The sequence below is a fragment of the Nannobrachium achirus genome, assembly GCF_963921795.1.
Source record: "Nannobrachium achirus genome assembly, chromosome: 15".
NCBI lineage: Eukaryota > Metazoa > Chordata > Actinopteri > Myctophiformes > Myctophidae > Nannobrachium > Nannobrachium achirus.
Window position 1 is genome coordinate 34,431,410 of NC_137822.1, and position 27,611 is coordinate 34,459,020.

General features: G+C 41.3%; 1 protein-coding gene across 3 annotated transcripts; it reads left to right on the forward strand.

Annotated features, from left to right (window-relative positions):
• The first annotated feature begins 801 nt into the window (after positions 1-801).
• hnrpkl (heterogeneous nuclear ribonucleoprotein K, like) lies at positions 802-26,851 on the forward strand. Of its 3 annotated transcripts, none has more exons than XM_080743235.1 (17): positions 802-897; positions 3,175-3,275; positions 4,625-4,722; positions 6,818-6,874; positions 8,842-8,885; positions 10,928-11,000; positions 12,394-12,507; positions 13,037-13,165; positions 14,045-14,355; positions 15,421-15,474; positions 17,130-17,169; positions 18,759-18,774; positions 19,803-19,835; positions 19,944-20,011; positions 20,513-20,682; positions 22,606-22,643; positions 23,701-26,851. In XM_080743235.1, the coding sequence occupies exons 2-17, from the start codon at positions 3,215-3,217 to the stop codon at positions 23,703-23,705; spliced, it is 1,311 nt and encodes a 436-aa protein (XP_080599361.1). In that variant the 5' UTR covers positions 802-897; positions 3,175-3,214; the 3' UTR covers positions 23,706-26,851. The 3 variants fall into 3 exon arrangements, with proteins under 3 accessions (XP_080599361.1, XP_080599362.1, XP_080599363.1); XM_080743236.1 differs by having other exon boundaries at positions 12,400-12,507; XM_080743237.1 differs by lacking the exon at positions 22,606-22,643.
• Positions 26,852-27,611: the final 760 nt, after the last annotated feature.

The following is a 27,611-nucleotide window of genomic DNA, read 5'->3' on the forward strand; positions in this document are numbered from 1 at the left end:
CAGGTGTTCAATTTGTCTGATTGGCATAGAACCAATGTTCTATGTTAATCAAAACACCTGTGTTGGTCCTCAAAATGGCTGAAGCTGAAGGACTACAAATGCAACCCATGAATTGCACATTTTCTAGTATCTTGCTTATTAATAATGATGTATTTATTACCTGCTTATTGTAAGTCGCTTTGGATCAAAAGCGTCTGCTAAATGCCTAAACTGTAAAGTGTTATCATGAGACTGACAAAATACGTCCATATATGGGCATTAGCACTTGTTCTTGTTTAAACAACATTTAGGAAGTAAGCCCAAATAAGCAACTACAAACAAGCCCAAGAAAAGCAACTTTACAGAAAAACAAGGTCGATTGTTCAAAATAAGCAGATCTGGCAACATTGCTGACGAAGCGTCGATTTAACTCGACAGGCGATCTACCCAATAAAAACGTATTTCTCGGGTGCGTCCTCCCCGATCACCAAGCTGGGCTCAATTCACCTTTCAATCAGCATATCCGTTCTAGGGCAGATACGGAAACAACGCCATCTGTGCGCTTTGATATGCGTGCGTGCGTTGAATAACCGGATAGGCCCGCCCTGAACCGGATCTGAGCACTGAACAGCAAATAGAAACCACTGAAGTCGGTGTTTATGGTGTGTTCGTTTTTCACGACAGCTCAACGCCGGTTCATACTGACACTATTATAGAACGTGTTTTACTTTTTTTCATTGCTCCAACCGTCGGTGCTGATGTAGAAACGAACGAACTCACTCTATCTCACACACACACACACACACACACACACACACACACAGAAGACTGTCCGTCGCGTCTCTGTGCTGTCTGTGGTGGTTTAGGTTAGAACTTGTTAACATTTTCATAGTGGAGGAGAACGCGGTCTTGTGGCAGGTTTGTTTTTTGGCATTATTTATTAAACCATTTTTTACAGCATGCGTATTCCATTTCTCATTAATACCAGCTTGCATAATAAACGTGTAATGGTTTAGTTGGCTTAAATATCATGATGTTAACGCTGTATTTTTGCATGCGCCGTCGCAACGTGTCGAGACACGCCTCGTGAAGAAACTTCATTGGCGTTCCCCATGGCCATGTCAATAATATAAAACAAAGATAAGAGAGTCAAATTAATTAATTTCCTCAAAAAAAATAGCTAAAATGTCAGACCTACAAGCTCACAGCGCGTCGCACCAGGACGCGCTGTGAGCTTGAACATCGGCTGTTTTCGCTGGCTGCCTGGCTAGCTGTGCGTTGTTAGCATGTTGCAGCTAGCATATAGCTAACGGTGTGTGAAGTCAGGCGTCACATTGTGTGTTTTGATTGTATGTAATGTGCGCACCAGTGGTTTTCCCCTTTTCACATCAAGGCCCATTATTTATTCACCACGGACCACGGTTTGATGACATTTAGCCTCTCAGACTCAAAGCTTGGAATATTCTGTTATCGTGTTACGATTTTGTCCACAATTACATGCTGTATTGATGGGTTAGGAGAGATAACAGGCACACGTTGATCAAAATAAGAATTCTACATTTATTTAATCGTGCGGACATCTTGCAAATTAAGCAATGCATGGTGTTAACATGTGGTTCGAACAACCTTTGGTCCGACCACCTAACCCAAACCTCAGTAAAACTAACGCTAACCTGGTGAGTAGCTAACCTGCCGACGCTGGTGAATGCTAACCACCTGGTGAATGTTAACCTGTTCGGACCAACGGGAGTTCGAACCATGGGGCAGTCCCCAATTTGGTTTCATTTTACACTTGCATTTGGTTACCAACTCCATCATTTAGCTAGGGACCACCTGAAACCCCTTGGCCTCAAGTACCACTAGTGGTCCCCAGACCACTGGTTGATAACCACTTGCTGGTATGCACAGTAGGATTTATGTCTGTAATGATGTTAAACGTGCACGCGTGACATCCTCCCTGGCATGCACTACTCCTGCTTTCGGCTTTAACTCGCAGGCCCATTATTTATTCGGCATTTGAGCCACAGACCACCATTTGTCATTTAATGACATTTAGCCTCTCAGATCCATAACGTAGAATATTTTGTCCACAATTCCATACTGTATTGGTGTTGGTACAATCAAGAGGTAAAACAGGCAAACAAACTTTTTGTTAATTGAGTAATGAAGCTGTTGAACAATAATTCAACTCTTGGGAGCGTAAAATTTAAACCTTATAGGTCTACTTTACACTCTCAAGAGTAGTTAAAGCTCCTCTAACAAGGGCCCATTTAGGACCACCTGGAACCCTCTCGAGGACCACTGGTGGTCCCCGGACGGACCACTGGTTGAAAACCACTGATGTAAAATAAAATGCGCGATGTGAATCTTCACAGTCACGCAGTCACAATAGGCGTGCACACGAATAGCAAACTCAATGTTGATTGAGACTTTGGAACATGGGTTTGTGTGGTGCTGCTGTTAACAGGGTGTCGAGGTGGAAAGTCTGGTGACGCGAGGTTAATGGCGTAGCTCAAATATTTGGCAACGCCATTGACCAGCATCTCACTAGTGGAGGGCCTCCTCTTGAGATTGCAAGCTTATTGTGACTGTGGGAGCCTGGAATTGTCAGAATTTCCACTTGTTGTAGGCCTATGTTGGGCAAATCAGACAGTTAAATCTGACTTGCCTAAACCTGCAGAATGAGAATCCCTGTTATTTATCCCACGATTTTTGTAACCCATTTTTCACCCAGTGCCAATTGCCTAAGCTGTAATCCTGGGCGCTATACTCTACCTCTGCCAACCTGGGGAGAGCCCCGAACTGAGCTCATGCTTCCTGCAATGCATGAGGAGTGAACAGGCAGCTTCTTTTCCCCTGACAGTGGGGGAGTTTCGGTAGGGCGTAGCGCAGCGTTATTCCAACCAGTTCCTTTCCCCTCCCATCAGGCTGACTAGGGGGAGGCAGTATAGAGACCATGATTACTGCATGTTTTTTGTGAGGGTACCTACCCTAGGGGACACGGGGAGAACATGCAAACTCCCTGAGAATCCCTGAGTAATAACTCTTTATACATTTGCACAAGCTTATCCCATTAGCCTCACCAAGTCACCTACGAGCCAACATAACTAGTTTGATTTGTGCATCCTAATGTGTGTATGCTATACCCTGTCTATCCTGACTACCAAATGTTACCTCGCACACTATCAAATCCAGGGAGAGGCGTGTGTTTGCATTCCATTGCTGGTGCAAGACGATGGAGACAGAACTTGAGCAGCAAGAAGAGGAGACCACATTCAGCAATACTGACACGAATGGTATGCTAAAAACAACTGCAATTTTCATTAAATAATAAAATAAACATTTGTGGTCAGCAGATAAAACAGATCACGTACACTTAATGTAGGAAAAACAGGTGTTTCAGAAGCGATCATTTCCATGAGATGATAACTTGGGGATCGGGTGACTGAGACATGATTGGCAATGTCAGCCAACCATGATAATAAAGTGGAAGTCATGTATCTCTCTTCAAGGTTTAATAATATCATTTGGGGGTAAAAACCTGCCATGGAATCACACCAAGCACACTCATCTATTCACGTTGATTAATGCTAAAAGGCCAATTACAGCAGTTCCACTTCTACCAATCTGGAGAATAGTGAGAAAAGGTCCATGGCGCAGCATAGAGCTGCAAAAAAAGAAGGCAAAAATAAAAATAATTGATACTAATAACTAAAATATCTGACAAAATAATTTGACCCTAAATCATGCAGCCCTAATCTCTCCTCCTGTTTGACATGTATTCAAGTGTTAAAGAAATGTTATAGCATCGTTATCACAGGAGTCGGAACTGCATTTTTGTCTATAATATAATATATAATATAATTCAGTGCCATATGGACCAATATTTACAGTACATTCTCACTCGCAGTTTAGGATGCAGTATAATGTGAGCATACTCTTGTCATTACTGCACTTGAAAATGATATGGAAATGTGTGCCTGGCGTCATGTGGGCTTGTCAGATGGTAGTGCATGTCTTGTGTCCAAGACACCGCTGTTCCGGTGTCTGTGACCAGATCTGCCCATGTTATGTGAAAGGATAGCCTGGATACCTGCCCAGATAAAGCTGGCTTCTGATTAAAACCCATTCTGTAAAGAAAAAAGGTGGGGTGGGAAGGGGGGCATAATCGCCCCATTTGAATGATACCAACACGCTGAATGGGAATTTTTCACGTCTTTTCAGACCTTTGAATGGTGCAGTAGGCGAGATACTGAGCTACCGGTTAGGCTAATCACAACATTGATTGGGAGACAAATGACCTCCGCCATATAAAGTATAGTTATTGACCATGACAGAGGCACGTGAGACAGCGTGGCTCAAAGTCACATGGTATTTGTGTTGGTTGTTGTTTTATCCTCGCCACACACTGTACTTAAAATTCATGTCAAGATGAATCTCATTGCCTTTTGGTTCCAACTTCCTCCTTGCTTCACAGGCGGGTGTGTTCATTATTTGTTGCAGAGAGTTGGGAAGCATTATTGTGTGTTCTTTTAATTTTAGGTTTAATTTAGGCACTTCTTTGCGCCCCAAATGTCAGCATTAGGCTGCGTTTGGAAAATCTTCTGTTGTTTTGTATTGAAGCCAAATTTTTTTGTCCCGTCAGGTAAAAGGCCAGCGGAGGACATGGACGAGGAGCAGGCCTTCAAGCGTTCTCGTAACACAGACGAGATGGTGGAGTTGCGGGTGCTGCTTCAGAGCAAAGTAAAGTTCCCCATCATTCAGTAGACAATTTACAATTTAGGCATTTAGCAGACGCTCTTAATACAGAGCGACAATAAGCAAGGTAATAAATACATCAACGTCGATACATCAAATGCATAGAAATAGTAATCTAAGAAAAACTTAGATTACTATTACTATTAACCAAGCACCTATTCAGTAAAATCTTTACAAAAATCAAAACATAAACTAGAAAGGTGCAATTCTAGGAAATTGCAAGTGTGGTTGCCTATTTAGAGATGATTCACGCCATACATCACTCTATTAACCCTTCTTGTGCCTATCCCGAACAAGTTCGGGATATTTTCAATCCAATACAATATTTTTTTTGCTCCCAAAAATTTTAATTTGTCAAAACTTTCCAGAATATTGAAGATGGCTGTTCTGTGAATATACTACTATTTTAGATACTCATCGTACAAGAAAGAGTGGCCACTTGGGAACCTGAAGGTTTCCGGAAAGGCTCCCACTGGTTTGGTGTTGATTGAGCAAGATGCTGAACTCCAACTGCTCTCGTTGAGCTCTGGTGGCTCCCATGGTTTCCTCCGCTGTATGCACATTGTAAAGCACTTTGGATTAAGGTGCTACATAAATGCACCATTTATCATTTATATAGGGCTTTAGTGTAACCCACTGTATGGAGGGCGTGCTCAGAGAATGCACCCTGGCCTTAACCCATTTAGGCCTAGAATTATTGAATGCTTTAACCAGTGAAAAATAGCAGATATACAAGCTCACAGCGCGGCACCGAGTGCCGCCGCGCTGCGAGCTTGTAGATCTGCTATTTTTGAAAAAGTCGTGAAAATGTGTGCAAATCTTTGAATACAGTATTTTCTGGACTATAAGGCGCACCTGACTATAAGGCGCACTGTCAATGAATGGTCTATTTTCAAACTGTTTTCATATATAAGGCGCACCTGACTATAAGGCGCACATAATAGACCCTACCGTTGCGTTATGCATCAAACAGATGGAGCTGTGCTAAAGGGAATGTCAATGTAAATGAATGATCCATATATAAGGCGCACTGGACTATAAGGCGCACTGTAGTTTTTTGAGAAAATTAAAGGCTTTTAAGTGCGCCTTATAGTCCGGAAAATACGGTATATGTATTTTCAGAGCGAACAGTTGTAACTCAAATTTTGCTTCTGGGGGGGTCCCTGGAACTAAATATTTTGAGATGGGGGTCCGTGGCCAAATAAATATCATTTTGGGGGTCCTTCACATGAAAAGGTTTGAGAACCACTGACATAATAGTCTCTCAAGAACAGACCAACTGAGCTCCATTTAAATGAAAATTACCTTTTCTTTGACGATGGCTGGCCAGATTGCTGACATAGAAACATAGGTTTTTCAAAAAACCTTAGAAGGATTCAAAAGACACTTATAGAATCGGGTCAAAATTCAAATTTTCACGATTTTTCAAAAATAGCAGATCTACAAGCTTGCAGCTTGTAGATCTGCTATTTTTCATTAGTTAAAGCATAAAATAATGATACACAATATGTGTACCCGTTGTCTGGCACCCAGGGTAACCGACAAGAGTGAACACACCACCTGCACGCGCTGCGGACGCTTGCTAGAGTTTCGGTGTCTGCTCTATTTTCTCTGTGGGTGGAGAAAACAGAATACAAAGACAATATGCTGTAGATGTTGTTAATAAATAGACTTTTTGATATTACATTTTAAAAGGAAGTGGGTTATACTTATGAATATCAGGTTGTGTTCACTAGAAACTAAGGATCATATCCCAGGCAGTGTCACAATATTGCCTAGAGAAGTGAGTTTTCATATTGCACAAGGAAGATTCTGTAGAGAGATGGTCACATTGCCACTGCCATTAATCTGAATTTGTATTCAACTGGTAAAGTAATAATTCATAAAAAGTATCAGGGTATTTCAGAAGTTGGTCATACGGGTATTGCACTCGCGGGGGATGTTTTGAGCGTAATTGCCGATACCGATAATGACCTACGGGTATTGCACTTGCGGGGGATGTTTTGAGCCTGATTGCAGATACCGATAATGACCAATTGCATGTTAAAATATTGTAATAAAAGCTCTTGTTTCTCCACAGAATGCAGGTGCTGTGATTGGAAAGGGTGGCAAGAACATAAAAGCTCTACGCACAGATGTGAGTAAACGCATACCATACTTCTGATACTCTTCCACTGAAGGAAGAACGGAGGTGGCTAAAACCCTCTCTTAAACAAAGCAAAACATTACTTTGTTTAATTTCCAAATATATGTGCATTGGATTTCTTTCAAATGTTTTTTTATTTTACTAATGCTAATTTCAAGGGCCACTGATTTGATTCCGTTGGAATTCTTCCCCCCCCCCCCCCACACAATTATTTAATTGTCCGACTAAAGAATTGCCACTGGTCAGTCAAGTAGTTCATTTACTTATACTTGGCTCACATGAGCAGACAACCTTACGTCTGTTCCTTGTTATGTCTGTCTGTACAAGACTAAGGACCACAGTGGAAATTATGCTTGACGTGTTATTTCATTGAATGCATTTTCTTTTTAACATATCGTTCAAATGTATTAATCAGACAGACATGGTTTAGGCTTGTTTGGACAGAAGTGGGTATGACGGAAAGGAGTGTTTCATAGAACGTCTCTCGGTTTTTTGTTGTTCATTTCAGTACCCTCAACCAGTATTGGTGCGATATTGGAGGTGTTCTCAAACGTTTTAAATTCAAGGACCCCCATAACTCTGAGAGTCCATTAGCCGGTCCATTTGAGTTACAGACCTGTAATAAGGAACCCAGGGGGTCCCTGGACTCTACTTTGAGAACCACTGCTATAGTGCAGTGTAGGCGTTCCGTTCACTAACATTTCACAGTTTACAGTTTAGGCATTTAGCAGACGCTTTTAATCCAAAGCGACTTACAATAAGCATGTAATATACATCACTATAACAATATAACAAATGCATAGGAATATCAATCTAGAAAAAAGAATAACATAGGCAGACCACGCACCTAATCAGTAAAAAACGTCTAAAACCTAAAAATGCTATCTAGCTTCATGTATGGTCATTGAGGGAAGGGAGAGTGTTACAGTAAGTGCTATGGGTTTAGGTGGAGTCGGTGGAAGCTAGGGAGTGAGTCTGTAGTTCTAAGTGCAACAGGGAGTTTATTCCACAGTTTGGGGGCCAGGAGGGCAACTTGTCTAGGACGAGTTGATTTTTGTCCTGGGGTTTTTAGCGAGGTTTCTGTCAGCATCCCTGTGTTGGCTGATCTGAGTGAACAGGTGGGGTTGTAGGGGTTGATCAGGTTTCCATGCCCCAAGGACCCCCAGATAATCATAGCCTCTGGCTGTGGCCCCCATATTGCAAAAAGGCTGTGCTATTCTTTTGAAAAATCGAGATTTTTTTTTATCGAATGTCTATGTCCAAAATAGGCAAACATGCCTAAAATAGGGACGTTGGGTTTGTTGAACTGGCAAAATAATATTATGATTTGAATTGAAAAAAATATATATTTACATATTAATGAATTATTATATTATTATTATTTAATTTCCCTCCTTTCCAATTGGCCCCCCCCGGCCCTCACTTGGCGGAGGTGACAGCCAAGCCCTCTGCAGGTGTTTTTAAAGCTTCAGCAGATCTATTAGTCTGGTAGAGTCAGCACTGCTATTAACCTTTTTATCTCGACAGACCAAGTCCAACGGTTCATTGCTGCTGTTCTTAAAAGCGCTCGCCGCATTTTCAGTTCTTATCTTTTTTTTTTTGGGACAAAGTACAAGTGATGCAGTACAGCGTGCATTCAATTAAAATGTATTCCTTCTCCCCCTCTTCCCTTCTCCTTTTACTTTTTGTTTTTATTTTTGGCCACCTTCCTCCGTTGCCCATCATGTACCGGATCGTCATGCCCCTCCTCCTGCGTTGCCCACCTTGACGTTGGCCCAACCTCCGCCCGCCCCTGAACGCCCGCCCGCCCGCCCACCTGACACACCCGGTTGGCCCCCGCCCATAATCTGTGCCCACCCCACGCCTTAAACGGGCGCCGTAACTTGTGATTGAATGCCCCTCTGCCCAATGCCAACCTCCACCAACCACCACCACCACCACCACCACCACCACTGCAGTACAATGCCAGTGTATCAGTCCCTGACAGCAGTGGCCCAGAGCGGTATGTCCCACCAAGTTATTGCCTCACTGCCTGATTAGAACAGTGAAAACAACGTGTCTTTGATAACCTGCCTTCTTGTTTCATTTCAACTTTTTATATACATTGATAATATAATACCCCGACCCCTCCCCCCGGTCCCCCCCCCACCCCCACCCACCCCCCCACCCCACACACACTTCTAAGAGACATGTGTTGTTTCCATTTGATTTCTCTGTCTTCTTTACCCCCTCGTCACATTGTAAGCATTTCCATTAATTTGGACATTCTGTTGTTCCGCTACAAATCCAGTCGGATTATCCCATTCAGAGAATGCTGCAAATACTCAAAGCCACTTCGTTTTTCATAGATTTTCATAGTTACAAATCGTACCAAAAATGGTTCTTTGGCTCGCAATCAGGGGAACCTCTTTTGATGCCATCTATCACCTATCATAACGGTGACATATTATATAGCACCTTTGTCAAATGGTTCCTATACGGAACCATTAGAGGCGCCGGAACTAAGTTGAAGAACCAGTAGAGAACCATACAGGGGCTGAACACCGGTTCTTTGTATGACAGCAGTGCCATATAGCAACAATCGCAAAGAACCGCCGAAGAACCAATAATTCCATGTACATAGGAGGAGCCCAGCTGTTCGATGTTATGTTTTGTTTTTTGTTTTCCTTGCTGTGATATTTAATTTCAATGTAATCGTGAACTTGGGGAAAGCAGATTTCCTATTTTATCGCTCTCTCTCTCCTTTGTGCCAACCCCCTCGGCCCCCCTCCCCCCACTGTTCTCAACATCACTCTCCGCAATCGCTGGCTGAATGCCCTCTTACCCCCCACTCTGTCACTCATTATACTCTGTTGTCTTCTTTATTTCCTTTATGTGCTGCATCTCTTCTGTTTAGTTCCTCTCCGCCCCCCCCCCCCCCCCATCAGATACGATCTGCCTGTTAAACCTTTCATGCCCCCCTCCCCCACTGCTCCTATCCCCTCCTGTGCCCACCGAGTGGTTGGCTACTACTCACGTCCTTCCTCTCAGTCTTTTCCGCCCCCTGCTCTGTTAACCACTTCGTAAGCCCTATAAATATACTCAGGCATATGATAATAGTGAAAATAGACGATCTATAAGCTCACAACACGTTGTGAGCATATACTGTATGTACGTCGTGAGCTTATAGATTGGCTATTTTCGCAATTTTTTTGAAAAGTTTGGCTTGTGATGGTCTTGACACTCCGGGGGCCTGTGACGAATAAACCATTCAAAACATTGTGTGTAGTTGATGCATCAATAATACAGGTTGATGCCTTTTATTTGCGGTGCGGAAGCTTCCCCCAAGAAAGGACCTGTTCCAAATAAAAACTATCGCTTTATGGCGTATAATATACACTTTTTGTGTGGATGGACTTAACACGAAAAAATATGTAATTTTTTTTAAATGCCCCCCCTGGTGTGTAAGATTTAATGACTTGCCCAAAATAGGAAAGGTGGTTAATTTACTCTCTTCTACTGCCCTATACTGCCACACCCACCTCACCCCACCCCTGTCCCCCCCCCTCCCCTCCCCACCCAACCCCTCCCCCACCTACCTTTTGTCACGACGAGGAGGTTGAACCGGTGACGCGATTGTCATCATCATGGCAATATGTTCAGTTTTTTGTTTTAGTTTCTCCCTTCCCCGATAGTGCTGGTGGTGGGATGGTTCTAGAATTCTTCTTTCTCTCTGCACTGTGTTGGCCAGTCTAGTGCCACATGTTAATTTGGGTCTATTTTTCAAGTTGCCCATCCTCCTGTCGTCAGGCCTCTTTGTTGAGTTTGAGATCAGATCAGACCAAGTGCATGTCAGCTGCTCGTTTTTATCAGCCCAGAATTGGGAGAAAGAGTGTACCGTATGCTGCAGTCAAATCTTTATTTTTCTTCTTCTCCCCCTTGTAACTTTGTGTTTTTTGTTTGAACTGCCTCACTCATCTTATAGCGAGCTTTTGTTTTGTATGTGTGTGTGTGTCTTCCTTCTTTTTATGCCTTAATTCCCTTTGGCCCAAATATTCCTCACAGGATCCTTAGCGTCAGTGCCAACATTGACACTATCGGAGAGATTCTGCTGAAGATCATCCCTACTCTGGAGGAGGTAGAGCACTTCGTTAAATTCATCCAACTAACACAAACCTACACCTCTATATAGGGATGCACCGATATAGGTTTTTGTCCATTTAGATCCGATCCGATATATACATTTGGATATTTCCCGATACTTCACCGATACCCGATACAGTAGGCTACATAGCAAGAGAAAAAAAAAACGTTCAATTAAAGCCATTTATTAATTGTAGGATAGGCTTCAGTTCAAAAAACAGAATGCAGTTTTGATTGTGGGATTGTTTATTTAATAAGTATATGCTAAAACGTTTGGTTATGGGCTTACAGTTGTGTGATTACATTGCATATTTATAAGCCAGATACTTTTTTATTATCTTTTATCCGGGACTTGGATCGGTGATGTCGTGTCCGATATCCGAAATCCCAATATGACTTAATTAAGTCATATCGGAACCCGATACCGATAAGATATCGCTGCATCCCTACCTCTATAGTTGGGGTTTCCATCCAAATGTAACAGAATTTTCAGAAATGCAAACCATGTGAATTTAAGCACGTTTCCATCCACGACTCTTATTTCTCCAGTCAGGTGAGAGGTATATTTTTAGACGCTCTTTTGTCCTAAAATTCTTTACACGCCCTGCCTTGGTCGCTGATTGGGCTGCAAATTGAATTAGGCTGGGAAATGTTTCTTTCCTCTGTAAATTGGACTATTCATAAACGACATTAAGTTGCAGACATGTTTGAATTGTTAGTACTCACCAGTACAGAGTTCTAGTTCTGCTGACTTTTACCCACCTGCCTTTATAACTTTTAATTACACTTGACTTGTGGAGAAACTGCCTGCACTCTCGTTATGCTTTTCCTAAGGCTGCCCACGGTCACCTTGGCTGAGCTTATCCCACATAATTATGGCTTTTATTTGGACCAAACCGGCACCTGCGTTTCAAAGTTGGATATTGAATGCTACATAATGGCAGAAAGTATCACTACAGAAGAATAAGTGGGCAACGTTGGTGATCAGAGCAGCAGTACACACACTTTCAAACTCATTCATGACATGAATTATGTTACAATTATGGTTATCGTCACATTCTTTTTAAATAAACAAATGGCATTCATTATTGTTTTTATCAATTTATTCTTTAGTAGGCCTACATGCGTTTGGATACTGATGTGGCTAATACTTATAATTGTGCAGAATCAATAGTCGTGTGTTAAATGTTCAGAACGTTATCGGCAAAAGCGTTAACATCTTCCATTAAGCACTTTCTTCTTCATGAAAGACTTCAAGCCAGAGTAAAAACATTTGTGGCATCAAAAATGTGCATAAAACAGATTGATAGAAAAGCCCAACTACTGTTAAATGTTTATAATCCCCAAGGTCCCATGACCTCACACTAATTTACCACTTCTTTGTGAAGTACCAGCATTACAATGGGATGGACTTCGACAGCGAGCTGCGACTGCTGGTCCATCAGAGCTTGGCCGGGGGCATCATTGGGGTAAAAGGTGCCAAGATAAAGGAGCTGAGAGAGGTAAGACCACGCTGCTCTGCCGTGCACCTCATTCGAATGATATCAACACACTGAATGGGAATTTGTCACATAGCTTCAGACCTTTGAATGGTGCAGTAGCTTGAGATACTCAGCTACCGGGTAGGTTAATCACACCATTGATTGGGAGACAAATGACCTTCCGACGGGGCTCGGTAGCTCTGCCGTTTAAAGTATAGTTATTGACCATGACAGTGGCGCGCCGTCTCAGGCGACCTTGATCCACGTGAGACAACGCTGAACGAGCGGCAGCGAGTGAGTCACTGTGTCGAGCGCTGCGAAGATCGCATGAGCCGACTCAGCGCCATTAGAAGTTGTAAACCAGGGGGTTAACTTTTGTCAACCCACTGCCATCAACTCATTGAATGGTGACAACGTAGCTCAGTATATCAGCTACTGCACCATTCAATCGTCTGAAAAGACCTGACAAATTCCCATTCAATGCGTTGATAGCATTCGAAGCTGCTCTTTGCCATGAGTTTGCTTGTAACGCTGTGTTTCGGTCCCGTAGAACACCCAGACCACCATCAAGCTGTTCCAGGAGTGCTGCCCTCACTCAACAGACAGAGTGGTCCTGGTAGGAGGGAAACCAGAGCGAGTCGTGGAGTGCATTAAAGTCATCCTGGAGTTGGTGTCAGAGGTGAGATTTCAACCCCGAGGTCTGCTGAAAACAAGAGCATAACTGACACTGACCTGTTGTTGACATTTAGAACCAATATGCTGCCATATTGTTGTTGACATTTAGAACCAATAACGGGACTTTCTTTCTTCTTAAATATCATCATTCTAATCAAATTTTTATAATGAACTGATTGGTCTGATTAACCTCGTAACTCTGTATTATACTTAGTGGTACAATGGTGGCCTTCAAAAACTGTTAAAATAGCTGATGAACAAGTTTACAACGCGTTGCATTGACCAAAAAAAAAAAAGAAAGGTCAGAAATGGTTTCATCAATCTTAATTGACCTAAAACTTTGAAACCGTGATATTGACCTGAAGTCATATCCCCCAGCCCTACTATGTTATTGTTGTTTTAGATGCCATTTTGTTCTAACGTGTTTGCTTTGGATCAATAAGGCCTTCAACAAAGCTCACACTTCTCCATAAGCCTAGGTAGGGATGGGACGATATGAAAATGTCACATCACGATCATTGTGACCAAAGAAATCGCGATTTACGAAATTATCGCGATAATCAAAATATCCCCAACATCCATCATGCTGGGGTGGAACATTTGCCAAAAAAGTGCAGATCTACAAGCTCACAACGCGTTGCGTTTTATGACACATTGTGAGCTTGTAGATCGGCAATTTTTTGGCAAAGAGATTTGTTAGAGTGAAAAAATACAGTATCAAGTACGTCATTTAGCTCGGCCAATAAAAGGTAAATTGATCCCAGTGCATGACGGAGGATAATTTCTTGATAAATGTAAATCTCCACGATACGATTATTGTGGGGGTTTCTTTATCACGATATAGGATAACAACGATTATCGTTCCCCATCCCTAACCCTATAGGCTCCGATCAAAGGCCGCGCCCAGCCGTACGATCCCAACTTCTACGACGAGACGTACGACTACGGCGGCTTCACCATGATGTTTGAGGAGAGGGGACGGCGGCCCATCGGGGGCTTCCCCATGCGCGGCCGCGGGGGCTTCGACCGCCTGCCCCCCAGCCGCGGCGGCAGACCCATGCCCCCCTCCAGGAGGGACTACGACGACATGAGCCCCCGGCGGGGGCCCCCGCCGCCCCCACTGAGCAGAGGTGTTAGAGGGGGCAGCAGAGCGCGCAACCTTCCTCTCCCCCCACCGCCGCCACCTAGAGGAGGGTGAGTGTAGCACTGACTGACTGTCCTTTATGCCAGTGGTTCTCAACCTGTGGGTCGGGACCCCCAGGGGTTTTCTTTGGGGGGGGGGGGGGGGGTTAGGGTTACCCTAACCCTGTGCAACGTTGTTTTCTCACTCAACTGTAAACAAACCAGTTTAAGTGTATAGAGGGTATCTGCACATTTCTAAAGTGACAATTTAAAGGAGTAGTTCACCCCCAAAATGACTTTTTTTCTATTGATTAGTCATGCCATGGAGACTAGAGTTCAATAATATTTTTTGGTTTTTGTCGCATTCCTAAGACAAAAATGTGATAACAATACATTTACCCCCATTCGTTCCGGATGGTGACCCGTTTCGAAACGGGTCACCATCCGGAATCAATGGGGGTAAATTTACTCGAATCAAATTTTTGTCTTTAGGAATGTGACAAAAACCAAAAAATATTATTTAACTCTAGTCTCCATGGCGTGACTAATCAATAGAAAAAAAGTCATTTTGGGGTTGAACTACTCCTTTAAGGACCTTTTAATTCCTCTAAATTGACAAATTAAACATTGGCCAAATTGTCAATTATTAGAGGCGGAAATTGTGAAAATAGCTGATCTACATGCTCACAACAGCATGTACAGTAGATCTGCTATTTTCACAATAGAACCGTGTTATACAAAATGTAATGCCTCGAGTCTTAGTGCTCGTCAGGGTGGGGGGTCCCCAGTTAAATGATTATTTTGGGGGTCGCGGCCTGAAAAGGTTGAGAACCACTGTTTTATTATTTGTAATTTCACTGCCTAATTAATTGTATGCACTTTCAACTTGACGTCCATATTTTGGGGTGGAATATTTCAAAAGCATTTCAGAAATGTAGAAACAGTTTGAAAGTACGCAGATCTTGAGCTTGTAGATGTGTTAGTTTTGCTATTCATTGTATGACGGAAATATGTAGGCCTTAAATGGTTAATTCCTTTTTAAGTCATGATTTGTGGTGGTGTTTATACATTCTAACATTCTCACACAAATTAGTATGGAACATTTTTCTAATTTTTGACCCTTTCTTGGTCTTTCAGAGGGGATCGCTTCTCCCACAGCAGTTATCATGGCAGCATGGATGACAGACCAAAGTGAGTACAGAGGTTTTACCTGCAGGATTATGTATAGAGATCTATGAACAGGGTTGTTAGGGTTACTTTTAAAAAGGAATCCCCTACAGTTACAAGTTACTTGCAAAGAAAATGTAGTCAGTAACGTAATCTGATTATCACAATTTAAAAAGTAACTGCTAGTTACTTTCAGTTACTTTTGGATTACTTTTTAGCAAAACTCTATTTAATTAAATAAAACAAGTTTTACCATTGATAACTAGACAAGAATATTGAGCCTATGAAATTAGGAAAAGGACAACAGAATTTTACTTAAACAAAGTGGCAGTACTTTACGTTGATTCGACTTGATTATTTTATTGTTTGGCGTTATAACTTATTTGTAAAATTGATGAGGGCAAGGGGAGAATGTAATCCAGCATGTAACCCCCATCATTCAGATCCGTTACTGTAATCCAGATTACACATTTTAAAATGTAACCTGAGACTTTACAAATTACCAGTTTTTTTTAATCTGATTACGTAATCCCGTTACATGTAATCCGTTACTTAACAACCCTGTCTATGAATAACCCACAAATGCACAAAATGAGTCACAGATGTATTTCATTATATTCAAAAAAGAAAAGAAAAGATCCCATGTACAGTTGAGACTGAAAAGTAAGCCATTTACCATGAGGGAGTGGTTTGTTGGCTGATTTACCACTGTTTCAGGGTTTCCACTTTTACCATTATAAATGAAAGACAACACAGTTGTAACTTGCAAGGATCTTTAGTTACGATCATTAATTGTTTCAGTGGGCGGGGTCCATGAGCCAACTCAAGGTTGTTGACTGATTTACCACTGTTTTAACCCATTTAGAACGGGTACACATTTTGTGTATCATTATTTTATGCTTTAACTATTGAAAAATAGCAGATATAAGCTCCGAGCTCGTAGATCTGCTATTTTTGAAAAGTCGTGAACATTAGAATTTTGACCCGATTCTATAAGTGTCTTTTGAATCCTTCTAATTCTAGGCCTAAATGGGTTAAGCCAAATCAGAATCCCTTATTTGAACATGTGACCACAAAAAGTGGTAAACATACATATTTGCAACACAAGAATCACAAATCAAATGTGAAACAAGCCTGTGGGTGTCCGGGCTGTGCAGGGGTGAAGTTCCTGCCCTCCACAGCGGACGCTAAGGGTTTGAATCCTCCAAGGTTGCAGGCCACTGTGGCCAGGTGCTTCAATGAACACAATGGGCTTGAGCTCCTCCACCCAGCTGGTTGTGCCTGGTCTGTGAGGGGACAACCCGAATGCCAGAATCACCTCAACTGGCTCCTTTAGTTTCTAGGCAAAGAAGCAGTGGTGAGAAGCTTAGATGACTGAGCTTCTCACTTATCCCAAAGGGATATGTTAGACACCCTCCCTGAGAGAACCTGCTTGTAATTCACAATGGTAGAGTGACAACAGTTATGGTTATGGAGCCTCCAATCAAGTAACCTAAAATGATTTCCTTCCCCCTTAATGTATGGTTTGGCAAATAGTGTTTTGCGACCCCCTGCAATAAAATGGGTATTTTAGATAAAAGTGTAGTCAGTAGACGCCAGCTTTTTCCAGCTGAAAATGCATCTTTTTGTCTCATGACACTATTTCTCAGAATCTTAAATTATCCTTTTTTCTTCTATAGTGACAGAAGAGGCCGACCAGGAGACCGTTATGATAGTATGGTGAGTGCATTCTTCTATTCATCTACGGCACTGGTTCTTGATGTGGGGCCCGGGGACCCCCAGGTCCCAGCAAAATGAGGAACAGTTAAACACTTAGCCTCCTAAAAGGTTTCTGCCCACACCGCATTGCGATGCAAACCGTGAGATTGTACATCTAAAAAAGGAAAAAAGAAAATGCAATTCTTCTCTTTTGGTGGTCCTTGGCAACCAAATGCATATCAATTTGGGCATCCTTGACATGAAAATGTCAGAGAAACCACAGATCTACTGTATATTCCAAGGCATCAAAACACCCCATTTGTAGCTGACAGTGGTTCGTAACGTCATGCGTTTTCACAAATAATGGCGTGGCGTTATTTTTTTATGGCGTAGCTGAAGCCCAGTGGCTTTGGACACGAGTCCTTTTCATCAGGCAAACGTAGCGGTCTAGGCCTGTCGTTGCCTGGCAACAGTGGTCTCCATGGTTACCGAGGAGCAGCCTCGTACGCAGTCTGGAGGAGAGCCGCTGGATTTGCAAATGAATTTGAGGTGAAACCAAAACAATCCCTTGAATAGAAACCTTTCAGCTTCTGTCTATAACGCAAATCTGTGTCACTTTAGATTTCAAATAAATAAATTGTTATTTTTTTCTTTAACTATTAAAAAAATAGCAGATATATAAGCTCTCGGTGCCGCGCTGCGAGCTTGTAGATATCTTTTAATCGTGAACGTTTGTGCAAGTTTTTTTTTCTTTCTTTTTTTTACCCAATTCTATAAATGTCTTCTAAATCAGTGGTTCTCAAACCTTTTCATGTCAAGTACCCCCACAATTACATGCATTTGGCCACGGACCCCCCATCTCAAAATATGTTGTTCCAGGGACCCCCCCCAGAAGCAAATATTTGAGTTACAAATGTTTGCTTTCAAAAAGATGTATTAGAATAAAAAAAATAACCCTAACCCTCGCAGCGCGGCACTCGGTATATCTGCTATTTTTCAATAGTTAAAGCATTAAATAATTCTAGGCCTAAATGGGTTAAATGAGTCCAGCCTAAAAATAAAAAATAAAATAAAAAAAGTAACTCGTTGTCAAATAAGAATGCAACTATTGCTTATTCAACTGTTCTGTCAATTATTGTTGTGAGTAATCGAATAATCCAGAAGCACATTTTTTGAATATTGGTTTAAAAATAATTATTGGTGTAGTTTGGGCTTTCTACCGTTTTTCAACACTATAATTGCAAAAATAGTGCAGATAGCCAATCTACAAGCTCTACATAAATAATACACTGCTCTAGATATATACTGCTTACATCACCTGTAATGATTGACTGGGGCTGATTATTATTTGATTGTATTATTGATTAGCAATATTTTTTTTTAGAATCTATTACCGATTGGTATGAGTGACTGTAACCTATTCAGTTCCCATCTGCAAGTGAATGTTTAAAACGACTGTGGTAGTAGCTGTAGCACATCGTCAAGTCAATTATACATCATACAAGATTACACATATAGGATTACTATTACTAGTTTGGATTCACATATAATGACATGTTTTATTTTCTTCTTCTTTTTATCTTCTCTCTCCCATGGCTTCTGGAATATAGAGCAGCAGTGGATATGGTGAGTCTTTATACTCTCTCTACCTTTCTTTGAAATAGGGGAATTTGTAAAATGGGAAACCAAGGGCAGAGTAAGAGGAGAGCGAGACAAGACAGGCAGGCATCCGACTTAAACCTGACTTGAACCCATATCTCTGCCGATAATAGCCGATCTAAAAGCTCACAGCGGTCACATTGTGAGCTATGTTAAATAAACATTAGCCCCTTAACTCATCCAGTGCCCGGAATGTCCACTAGAGGGCGCCCAGTGGCCAGAGAAGCGTGATTGGAAATGACACCCGAGCTCCAGGGAAACCCCGCCCACTGAAGCTTTTGATTGGCTGAAGCGGAGCTAGGGAGCGCTCAATTGTAGTCGCTTGGACAGGGCGTTTATCGTGCGCTTGCCCAGGCCTTACGGCCTGGGCATAAATATAACGATTGCATTCACCACGGCTTCGTAACTCGCGCGGCGCTCCGCCGGCCCAAGGTCCGCTGGCCTTCGCGCCGCTTGCAGTGTCGTGGACAATCGAGCGGCTCCGCCTGGAGCTCGGGTGTCATTTCCAATAACGCGCCAGAGAACAGGAACAGGATGAAGTTAGCTTGAAGTTAGCTATTGGCTACCACTCATTTTAGAAGCCCAATTTTCGGCCGTGATTAAACCTTGCGCCCCTCATAGAAAGGCATAGAACAGAGAAAATGAGCTCCAAAGATCCTGGATTGCATTGGAGTGGACGGCAAATATCGGCGGCGCGACGCTCTCGCGGGCCAATGTAAACAAATCGCGGCCGGCAGACGGCTCGAAAATTTTGCCCGGTGCTTCGGTAAGGCCTCTGGGTGTTTAAATAATTTTATATAAAAAGCCGAAACTAGTTTGGGATCCGCACCCCGGACGATAAAAAGGCAGAAATAAAGCCGAACTAGTTCGGGATCGGCGCAAAAAGAGTTGGGGGATGCTAGGTTTCAAGTGGTTTTAACCAAGGCACAGTGTATTCTTCTGGTTGTCTAGTGGTACTGGTACTGAAATTCTTGTTGTCCCTTCTGTTTTGAAAGACAACAACTCTTCCTGGGACCATTTTCAGTCTGGTGAGCATTATCATTTTGATATTGTGTAATTTGTTTTTTATTTATTTTGTAATCATCATCATATTGGTTTTATGTGACTTGCACCCTCATGGATGTCTCTCCTTCCAGGAGGCAGAGGATCATACAGTGACATAGGAGGCCCCGTCATCACAACACAAGTCACCATACCTAAAGATGTAAGTTGGGCAATTAACAGCAGCTGAAAATGATTGCTTTAGGCCTGATTCATACATGGTTGTGCACACAACACGCTTCAACAGGGGGTCCAGGACCCCTAGGGGTCCTCAGAGTTACTACAGGGGGTCCTCCAAATCTTTGTGTGATAGAAACCTTTTTTCTCCCTTTTTATATTAAAGTGATCCCTGGCTAATACGACAAATATGCCTTAATACATTATAATAGTCCTCTATAACTACAATGTAAAATTAAAAACACCTTAAATATTTTATTTCTCCTAGAAATAGCGAATCTTTCACTCAATAGGGGAAAGGCCTGTCGCAAGTTGATGATGTCATAAATGTTATGTGTGATCTATCCCTATGGAATTTACGGCATGCATGTGCAAAAAACACATTTGAAATATTGATTTGATGCTCATATTAAAATGTCAAAGTGACGGAAAGACGTGTGAATGTATTGCAGCCCTTTCTAACTGTTTTTCTTTTTCTCTTGGGCAGCTGGCAGGCTCCATCATCGGTAAGGGAGGACAGAGGATCAAGCAGATCCGCCACGAGTCCGGGGCGTCCATCAAGATCGACGAGCCACTAGAGGGCTCTGAGGACCGCATCATCACCATCACAGGAACACAGGACCAGATCCAGAACGCCCAGTATCTGCTACAGAACAGGCATGTTGTACTGTATGCTTTAACCCAGTGGTTCTCAACCTTTTTAGGCCACGACCCCCAAAACAAACTTATTTTACCTGGGGACCCCCCACCCTGAATAGCACTTGGAGTTGAGGCATTATTTTTGTACATCGCGGTTCTATTGTGAAAATAGCAGATCTACATAGACACTTGAGCTTGTACAGTAGATCGGTTATTTTCACTACTTCGTAATTGTTATAATACGAGTTGTGACCCATAAAAATGGGTCCCAACTCACTGTTTGGAAACCAGTGCGTTGGAGAACCACTGACTTTAACACCCAAAGTTTCAATGCTATGTTATTACTACTCTAATCTTTCTACATCTTGTAGCCATTGCCAAAAACAAGCCCTTGCTTATAATCAGTGACATGAATTTTCGTGAGTCATGATATGAATTATGTCACCTGACTGAAGTAGAAAGGATTCCATGTAACCTGCATCATAGTCACAAATCAGGCCACAAACTTAAAATGTGGCTTGTGCTATTGTTCCAGTAACTGGTACAGCTCTTGTTTCTATTGATGTACAATTAAGTTATCTGTCCTCTTTTTTGAAAAAGGTAACAGTAAAGTGCAAAAGGTGTTGGTCAGTGTGCTTTTTATTAGCTGAGCAGAGCACTCTCAAAAGAGAATAGTTGAGAATAGTTAAAGGAGTAGTTCACCCCCAAAATGACTTTTTTTTATTGATTACTCATGCCATAGAGACTTGAGTTCAGTAATATTTTTTTGTATTTGTCGCATTCCTAAGACAACAATGTGATTATAGTAAATGTACCCCCATTGATTCCGGATGGGGACCCAAATGCATGGGACTGGATGGGGAAACCGTCGGGGTAAGTTTACTATAATCAATTCTTTGTCTTAAGAATGCGACAAAAACAAGACATATTATTGAACTCAAGTCTCCATGGCGTGAGTAATCATAATCAATAGTAAAAAAAAAAGTCATTTTGGGGTGAACTACTCCTTTAACATAAAAAAAGAGCATAATGCGGTGAGCGCTTTTTATCTGCTGAGCAATCACGATAAATTGTGTCTTGAGAATGTCCTCTCAACCCTGCTCAACAGGTCTTCAAATTGCCCCTTTTGCTTATAGCCTGAAGTAAGCTTTAAAACGAGGCTAATATGTCCCGTAAGGCTGTCAAGGGTGGAGGTTGTGTGCATTCTATGGCAAGACCACTTACATTCTATGGCAAGACCATTTCATTATTTGAAGAGCCAGATAAATGGATCCAGTCCAGTGTTGTTTTTGACAGCAAATTTTGATGTAGTTTTAGTCATAGTCTTTTGAATAAAATGTCATTTAGTTTTAGTCATAATTTAGTCACCTGAAAAGTTTTAGTTTTAGTCTAAGATTTAGAACATAAGATTTTAGGCGACTAAATCTACAGTTGATTTAGTCAACTAAAATGTATTTTGGCAGGCCTTGAAGGCATCGTAATGACCGATTTTACACTTTTTAGCGTGCTGAAAATAGCAGATCTACAAGCTCACAACGCGTCACGCTGCGAGCTTGTAGATCTGCTATTTTCAGCATGCAACACCTGAGAGCAACCAAACATAAAATGACTCTCTTCAGCACTAGTCCCTCCCTAACGTTTTGGTCTAGTTTTTATTTTGTTGACGGAAATTGTCAATATATTTAGTCTTAGTTTTAGTCATCACAGCGTATTTTTTATTTAGTTTTTATTTAGTTTTCGTCAGTGAAAAAACGCAGTCGACAAACATTTTTCGTCATAGTTTTAGTCGACAACATCAACACTGATCCAGTCTGGGTTTTCTTCCTAATAAATATAGTAAAATCAACTGGACGTTGACATTTTTTATAAAGAGAAATAACAGTGCTGGGTTTGGTGATGTTTTATACTGTCAGAATCAGCTTTGTTTGCATTCGTTTACAGGCTGAAAAAGAGCCAGCAGAGTGGTCTTGCCGTACAATGTAAGTCAATAAGGAGCACATTTTGAATTATCCATTTCTAGTCCATGGTGAATTTCTTTTACCCACCTTTTGTTTTTACATCATAGCAAGCCAAAGTCTCTAGTCTACCTAAATTGTTCTGCCACTTTTAACCTTCTAACAAAAAAGAAAACTTTGTTTAAACCAAATATATCAATTACCCTACCTATACAGTATACCAAAACCTATATATATACAGATCCAAACAAATGCTTGTGAACTTTGATATATTTTAGATACATTGCACAGTCAGTGAATTATTCCAAACCTTTTTTGTTAAAATCTTGAATATTTATGCAATATTGCTCATGAATATCAAAGGTCCATATTTCAAAATATTACAATATTACAAGAGACCCACTGAAAACAAGGACTTATAATGGAGAAATGTCAACCTTCTGAGTTGCTTGAAGTCCAGTGGGAAGTTTCCTGCAGTCAGTTATGATTTGGGGTTCTATGGCATCTGCAATGCTTTTTTTTTCTTCTTTTTTAATAATATTACAATTTTCTGAGATGGATCTGTATATGTAATAGTTTTTCTCCGAAATATCATTCATCTGTGGACTCCAACTAGGGATGGGACGATAAGCGATATTATCGTTTATCGTGATAAAAAAAAACACTCACGATAATCGTATCGTGGAGATTTCATTTATCGTGATATCGTCCTCCGCCATGCACTGGGATCAATTCACCTTTTATTTGCTGAGCTGCATATCCAGTACCACGTAAACCTTCTATAATTGGTAAAAGGTACTTATATACATAATATACGTACTTGATACAGTCTTTTTTCACTCTCTATCAAATGTCTTTGCCAAAAAATAGCCGATCTACAAGCTCACAACGCGTCGCTAGGCGACGCGTTGTGAGCTTGTAGATCTGCTATTTTTTTGGGGGCAAATGTTCCGCCCCAGGATAATGGATTTTGATTATCGCGATACTATCGTAAATCGTGATTTATTTTGTCACAATAATGGTGATATGACATTTTCATATCGTCCCATCCCATTATCTTTCTTCTTGTGCTTTGTTTCAGTGTGAAGCAGTACTCTGGTCGGTTCTTCTAGTGGAGGAAGAGGAGCGTGAAGCCATACTGCCATACCTGTTTGATCTCCTTCTATTCAGAGCCAACATTCCTCTGCTTTGGGTAGATGTGTCCTCACCACACACACACACACACACACACACACACACACGCACACGCACACACACATGGTGGTGTCGCGCCAAATTCTGGCCCCTGGGTACAAGGATTCATTGACTTGGAACGCATTATTACGCATTATTTTGTGCTTTAGCTATTGAAAAATAGCAGATATACAAGCTCACACTGTAGATCTGCTATTTTTGAAAAGTCGTGAAAATGTGTGCAAAACTTTGAATATATATGTATTCTTTTTTTAAGCGAACACTTGTAACTCAAATTTTGCTTCTGGGGTGTCCCTGGAACTAAATATTTGGAGATGGGGAAACGGGTTTTTCAAAAAACCTTAGAAGCATTGACACAAATCGCTTTTGAAAAACCTGTTTCCCCATCTCCAAATATTTAGTTCCAGGGACCCCCCTGAAGCAAAATTTGAGTTACAAATGTTCGCTTAAAAAAATACATATATTCAAAGAGTTGCACACATTTTCACAATTTTTCAAAAATAGCAGATCTACAGTGTGAGCTTGTGTATCCGCTATTTTTCAATAGCTAAAGTATAAAATAATTAAGGCCCCTCAACCTTGGGGCCCTAGTAACTCGGTTAGACTTGCCCCCCCCCTTGTGACGCCCCTGCACACGCACGCACGCGCGCGCGCACACACACACACACACACACACACACACACACACACACACACACACACACACACACACACACACACACACACACACACACACACACACACACACAGCATAAACCTTCATATAAAACGTTCTTTTATTTAGAGATGTTTTGGAAAATGAACAAACCATGACTGAATAGCATTTTGTTTTCTGTGCTGGTGATTATTTTTATGGATCCTTGTACTGTAATTGGAGTAAACAAATCTGTGATAACTTCGGTCTTGTGAGTTTTCCCCTTTCAGTACAGCATGCAGAATGTAATGTCATGTTTTGTAAGGAACATTTTATGACTTTTACAGTTTTCTCAAATGCTTTGGCGCACTTCTCCAAAAATAAAAAATAATAAAAAATAAAATAACAGAAGCCCATTATAATTTAATTTAGCCAAACACCCCAGACAGTGCAAGGTCGGAACTCACTTTGGAGAAATGCAGCAAAAGGATGTAGGAGAAACTAAGAAATTAAGAATTTCTTGGGTGTTTTGGTTTTTCTTTGAAAGACGAGCGGTCTAAAAATGTGTATACAGGTTGTCCATGGGCCAGAACCTAAAATGTACGTTTTTGATTCCATCCAAGGTGATCAAATCTAGTAAGAACATTTTGAAGAAGAAAATTGTTTTTGTATGGTAGTCATTGCAGAGTTATAGTTTTGTCCCATACTCCTATTATGATCAATCCCCCATAAAAAAATGTTTTCCTTCTTTTAATCATGCATCATTTTATGCACTTTATTTTCTCATAATCTAAAGTTTAGATTCTTATCTTACATTCAAGCCTAATTTGTCAGACAAACGCACTGTTCACTAGAGCAGAGGTTTTCAAAGTGGGTGACGGGGCACCCTGGGGTGCCGTGATGCCAGTCCTAGGGTGCCTCGAGATAATTTGATAATATTTGGAATTTATTTGGACAAAATATTTAGTGTAATTTTAAACTTGGAAGTACAAAGTTATTTTCAGTCAGTTCTAACCAAAATGGCTATTATCCCAACATTTTCCTCGCAACATAATCACTGTCGGGCAGAAACCTCATATCTCCAAGTTTGGTAAAGCAAGGCCCTGCTTCATCATACAAGATTGTCGCACAAAACTAGTGAAAACAGCCGATCAACGCCTCGCATCCAGAGGCGTTGTGTGCTTGTAGATCTGCTGTATTCACTAGTTTAGTACATTTTATAGATGACTACAAAACGAACGGTTTTGGACATACAAGGTTTCCACCCGACAACGACGATATGCTATAAATATAAGGTTCTTGTGAAAATAAAAAATTATAAAGTAGGGGTGCCTCCGATTAAAATAATATTTATGGGGTGCCCTGAGACAAAAAAAAGTTTGGGAACCCCTGCACTAAAGCTATTCAAAGTCACATAATGGTCACTAGAGCTCTTTGACGTCACCCAGGGGTCACTAGAGCTTGTCAAACAATCAAAACAACTGGCCGGGCAGCAGTGCAACTGTTAAGGAAACCCCAGGTCGGGTGACAGTAAAATCCTGGCCTCTGTGGAGACCCTGCCTCAGAACACCACCCTCAGGAAGTGCACGGAACAACTGGTCGTTAGCGAGCGCCTTGTCCAAACTGAACCGGGCAGTAAGAGCAGAAAATAAACTCGTTACGGCCTCATTTTCCTGGCGGAGTGTGAGTTGTTGGCTCTGTCTAGGAAGATGGCAGAGTTGAATTAACGGTAGCTACTAATTGAGGAACCCCCTCCCAGCCAATGGAAATGCCTGCTGTTTTTGAAGAGCTCTGGTGACCACTGTGTTTGTCTGACAGAAGACATGACAGGGTTTGTACGAAAGCGAAGAAATGAACCTTTAAAATGATACCAAACTTATGCTTGTCAGATTTGTGTGATGATTCTGGAAATGTGCCTAAAATAGCATAAGTATTTAGAATTACTATGAGGGCATGTAACTTATTGGGCTATACCAAAATATAATGCATAAAAATGTACTGTTAGAAAAAGCTCCCCTTGTGTATTACTGATGTGGGTACATATTTCATTCAGAATGTATTCATGCATTTGATTTGTTTCCGCAGTGTGTTTTGCCGCTTATTTCTAAAATCTATGTATATTAGATTTTTCTTTTCTCTTTTTCTTTTTATTTTATATGAATTACCATCATTGATATTTGGTCACCTCAGGTGGTAGTCTGGCCCATGGACTCAATTATATTCAGAATTTTAACATTGGCTCATATTGATTTTACTTTGGGAAAAGAGAGAAACGGGGCCAAAACAAAAAGTAGAGCTCTGTCAATATTTCTGTTTCTCTGGATTTCTTGTTTCCACTCTTCCACTCATTGAGATAGACTTGCTTTAATGTATGCATAATTAAATCATTTATATATTGAATCCATTATTGCATAAATGTGTGTTTTATTTTCTACATCTTAAAGGGTTTCTGTTTAGAAGCTGTTGGATGGACAGGTTGAGTTGTTTTATTCTTACCGGTCCTGTTAGTATCAGATTGGTTTGATGCATGCTGTCTGCACCAAGCGGAAGAGACGATGGTGGACACGGTGAGAGAGCAGAAGTACATTCAGGGTCTTCTTTACCGCATTGTCAGTGATTGAAGGAGACGTTGAGAACAAAGAGTGATGCCGAGTTAGGCTGTATGTAAGTAACACACTGATAAACACCTAACAACCAGCTCACTGACAACTGGACACCGTGTAGTCAAGTGTACAGGGTTTCTAAGGGCCAATTCATATTCCACTTTTAGAGGTGAATTTATTTTTGTTCGGCTCTGTCCAAACTGCAATATGGTATCATTCAGGGGTTCAGGAGGAGCAGGTACCGTCATTAATTCGGCTGTTCGGTGCCAGCGAGTTTGTGTGACTCCCCCAAACCAAAATAAATTCGGCTCTAAAAGTGTAGTATACATCGCCGTTAGTGTCTTATCATCAAAGAGACTTTTTTTCCCCTCCCCCACAAAATACCGGTAGTAACATTTGGTATTTAAAGGAGCTATAGTCAACTTTTTCTTGAAAAACGGATGCTAAAATAAAAATAATGTTTCGAAAATATTTTATAAAAAAATAAGCCTTGTATATGTGTTTCTATTCAGAAATGACCACAAAAAGCGTAAAATAATGATAAAATAATCATTTTGGCCA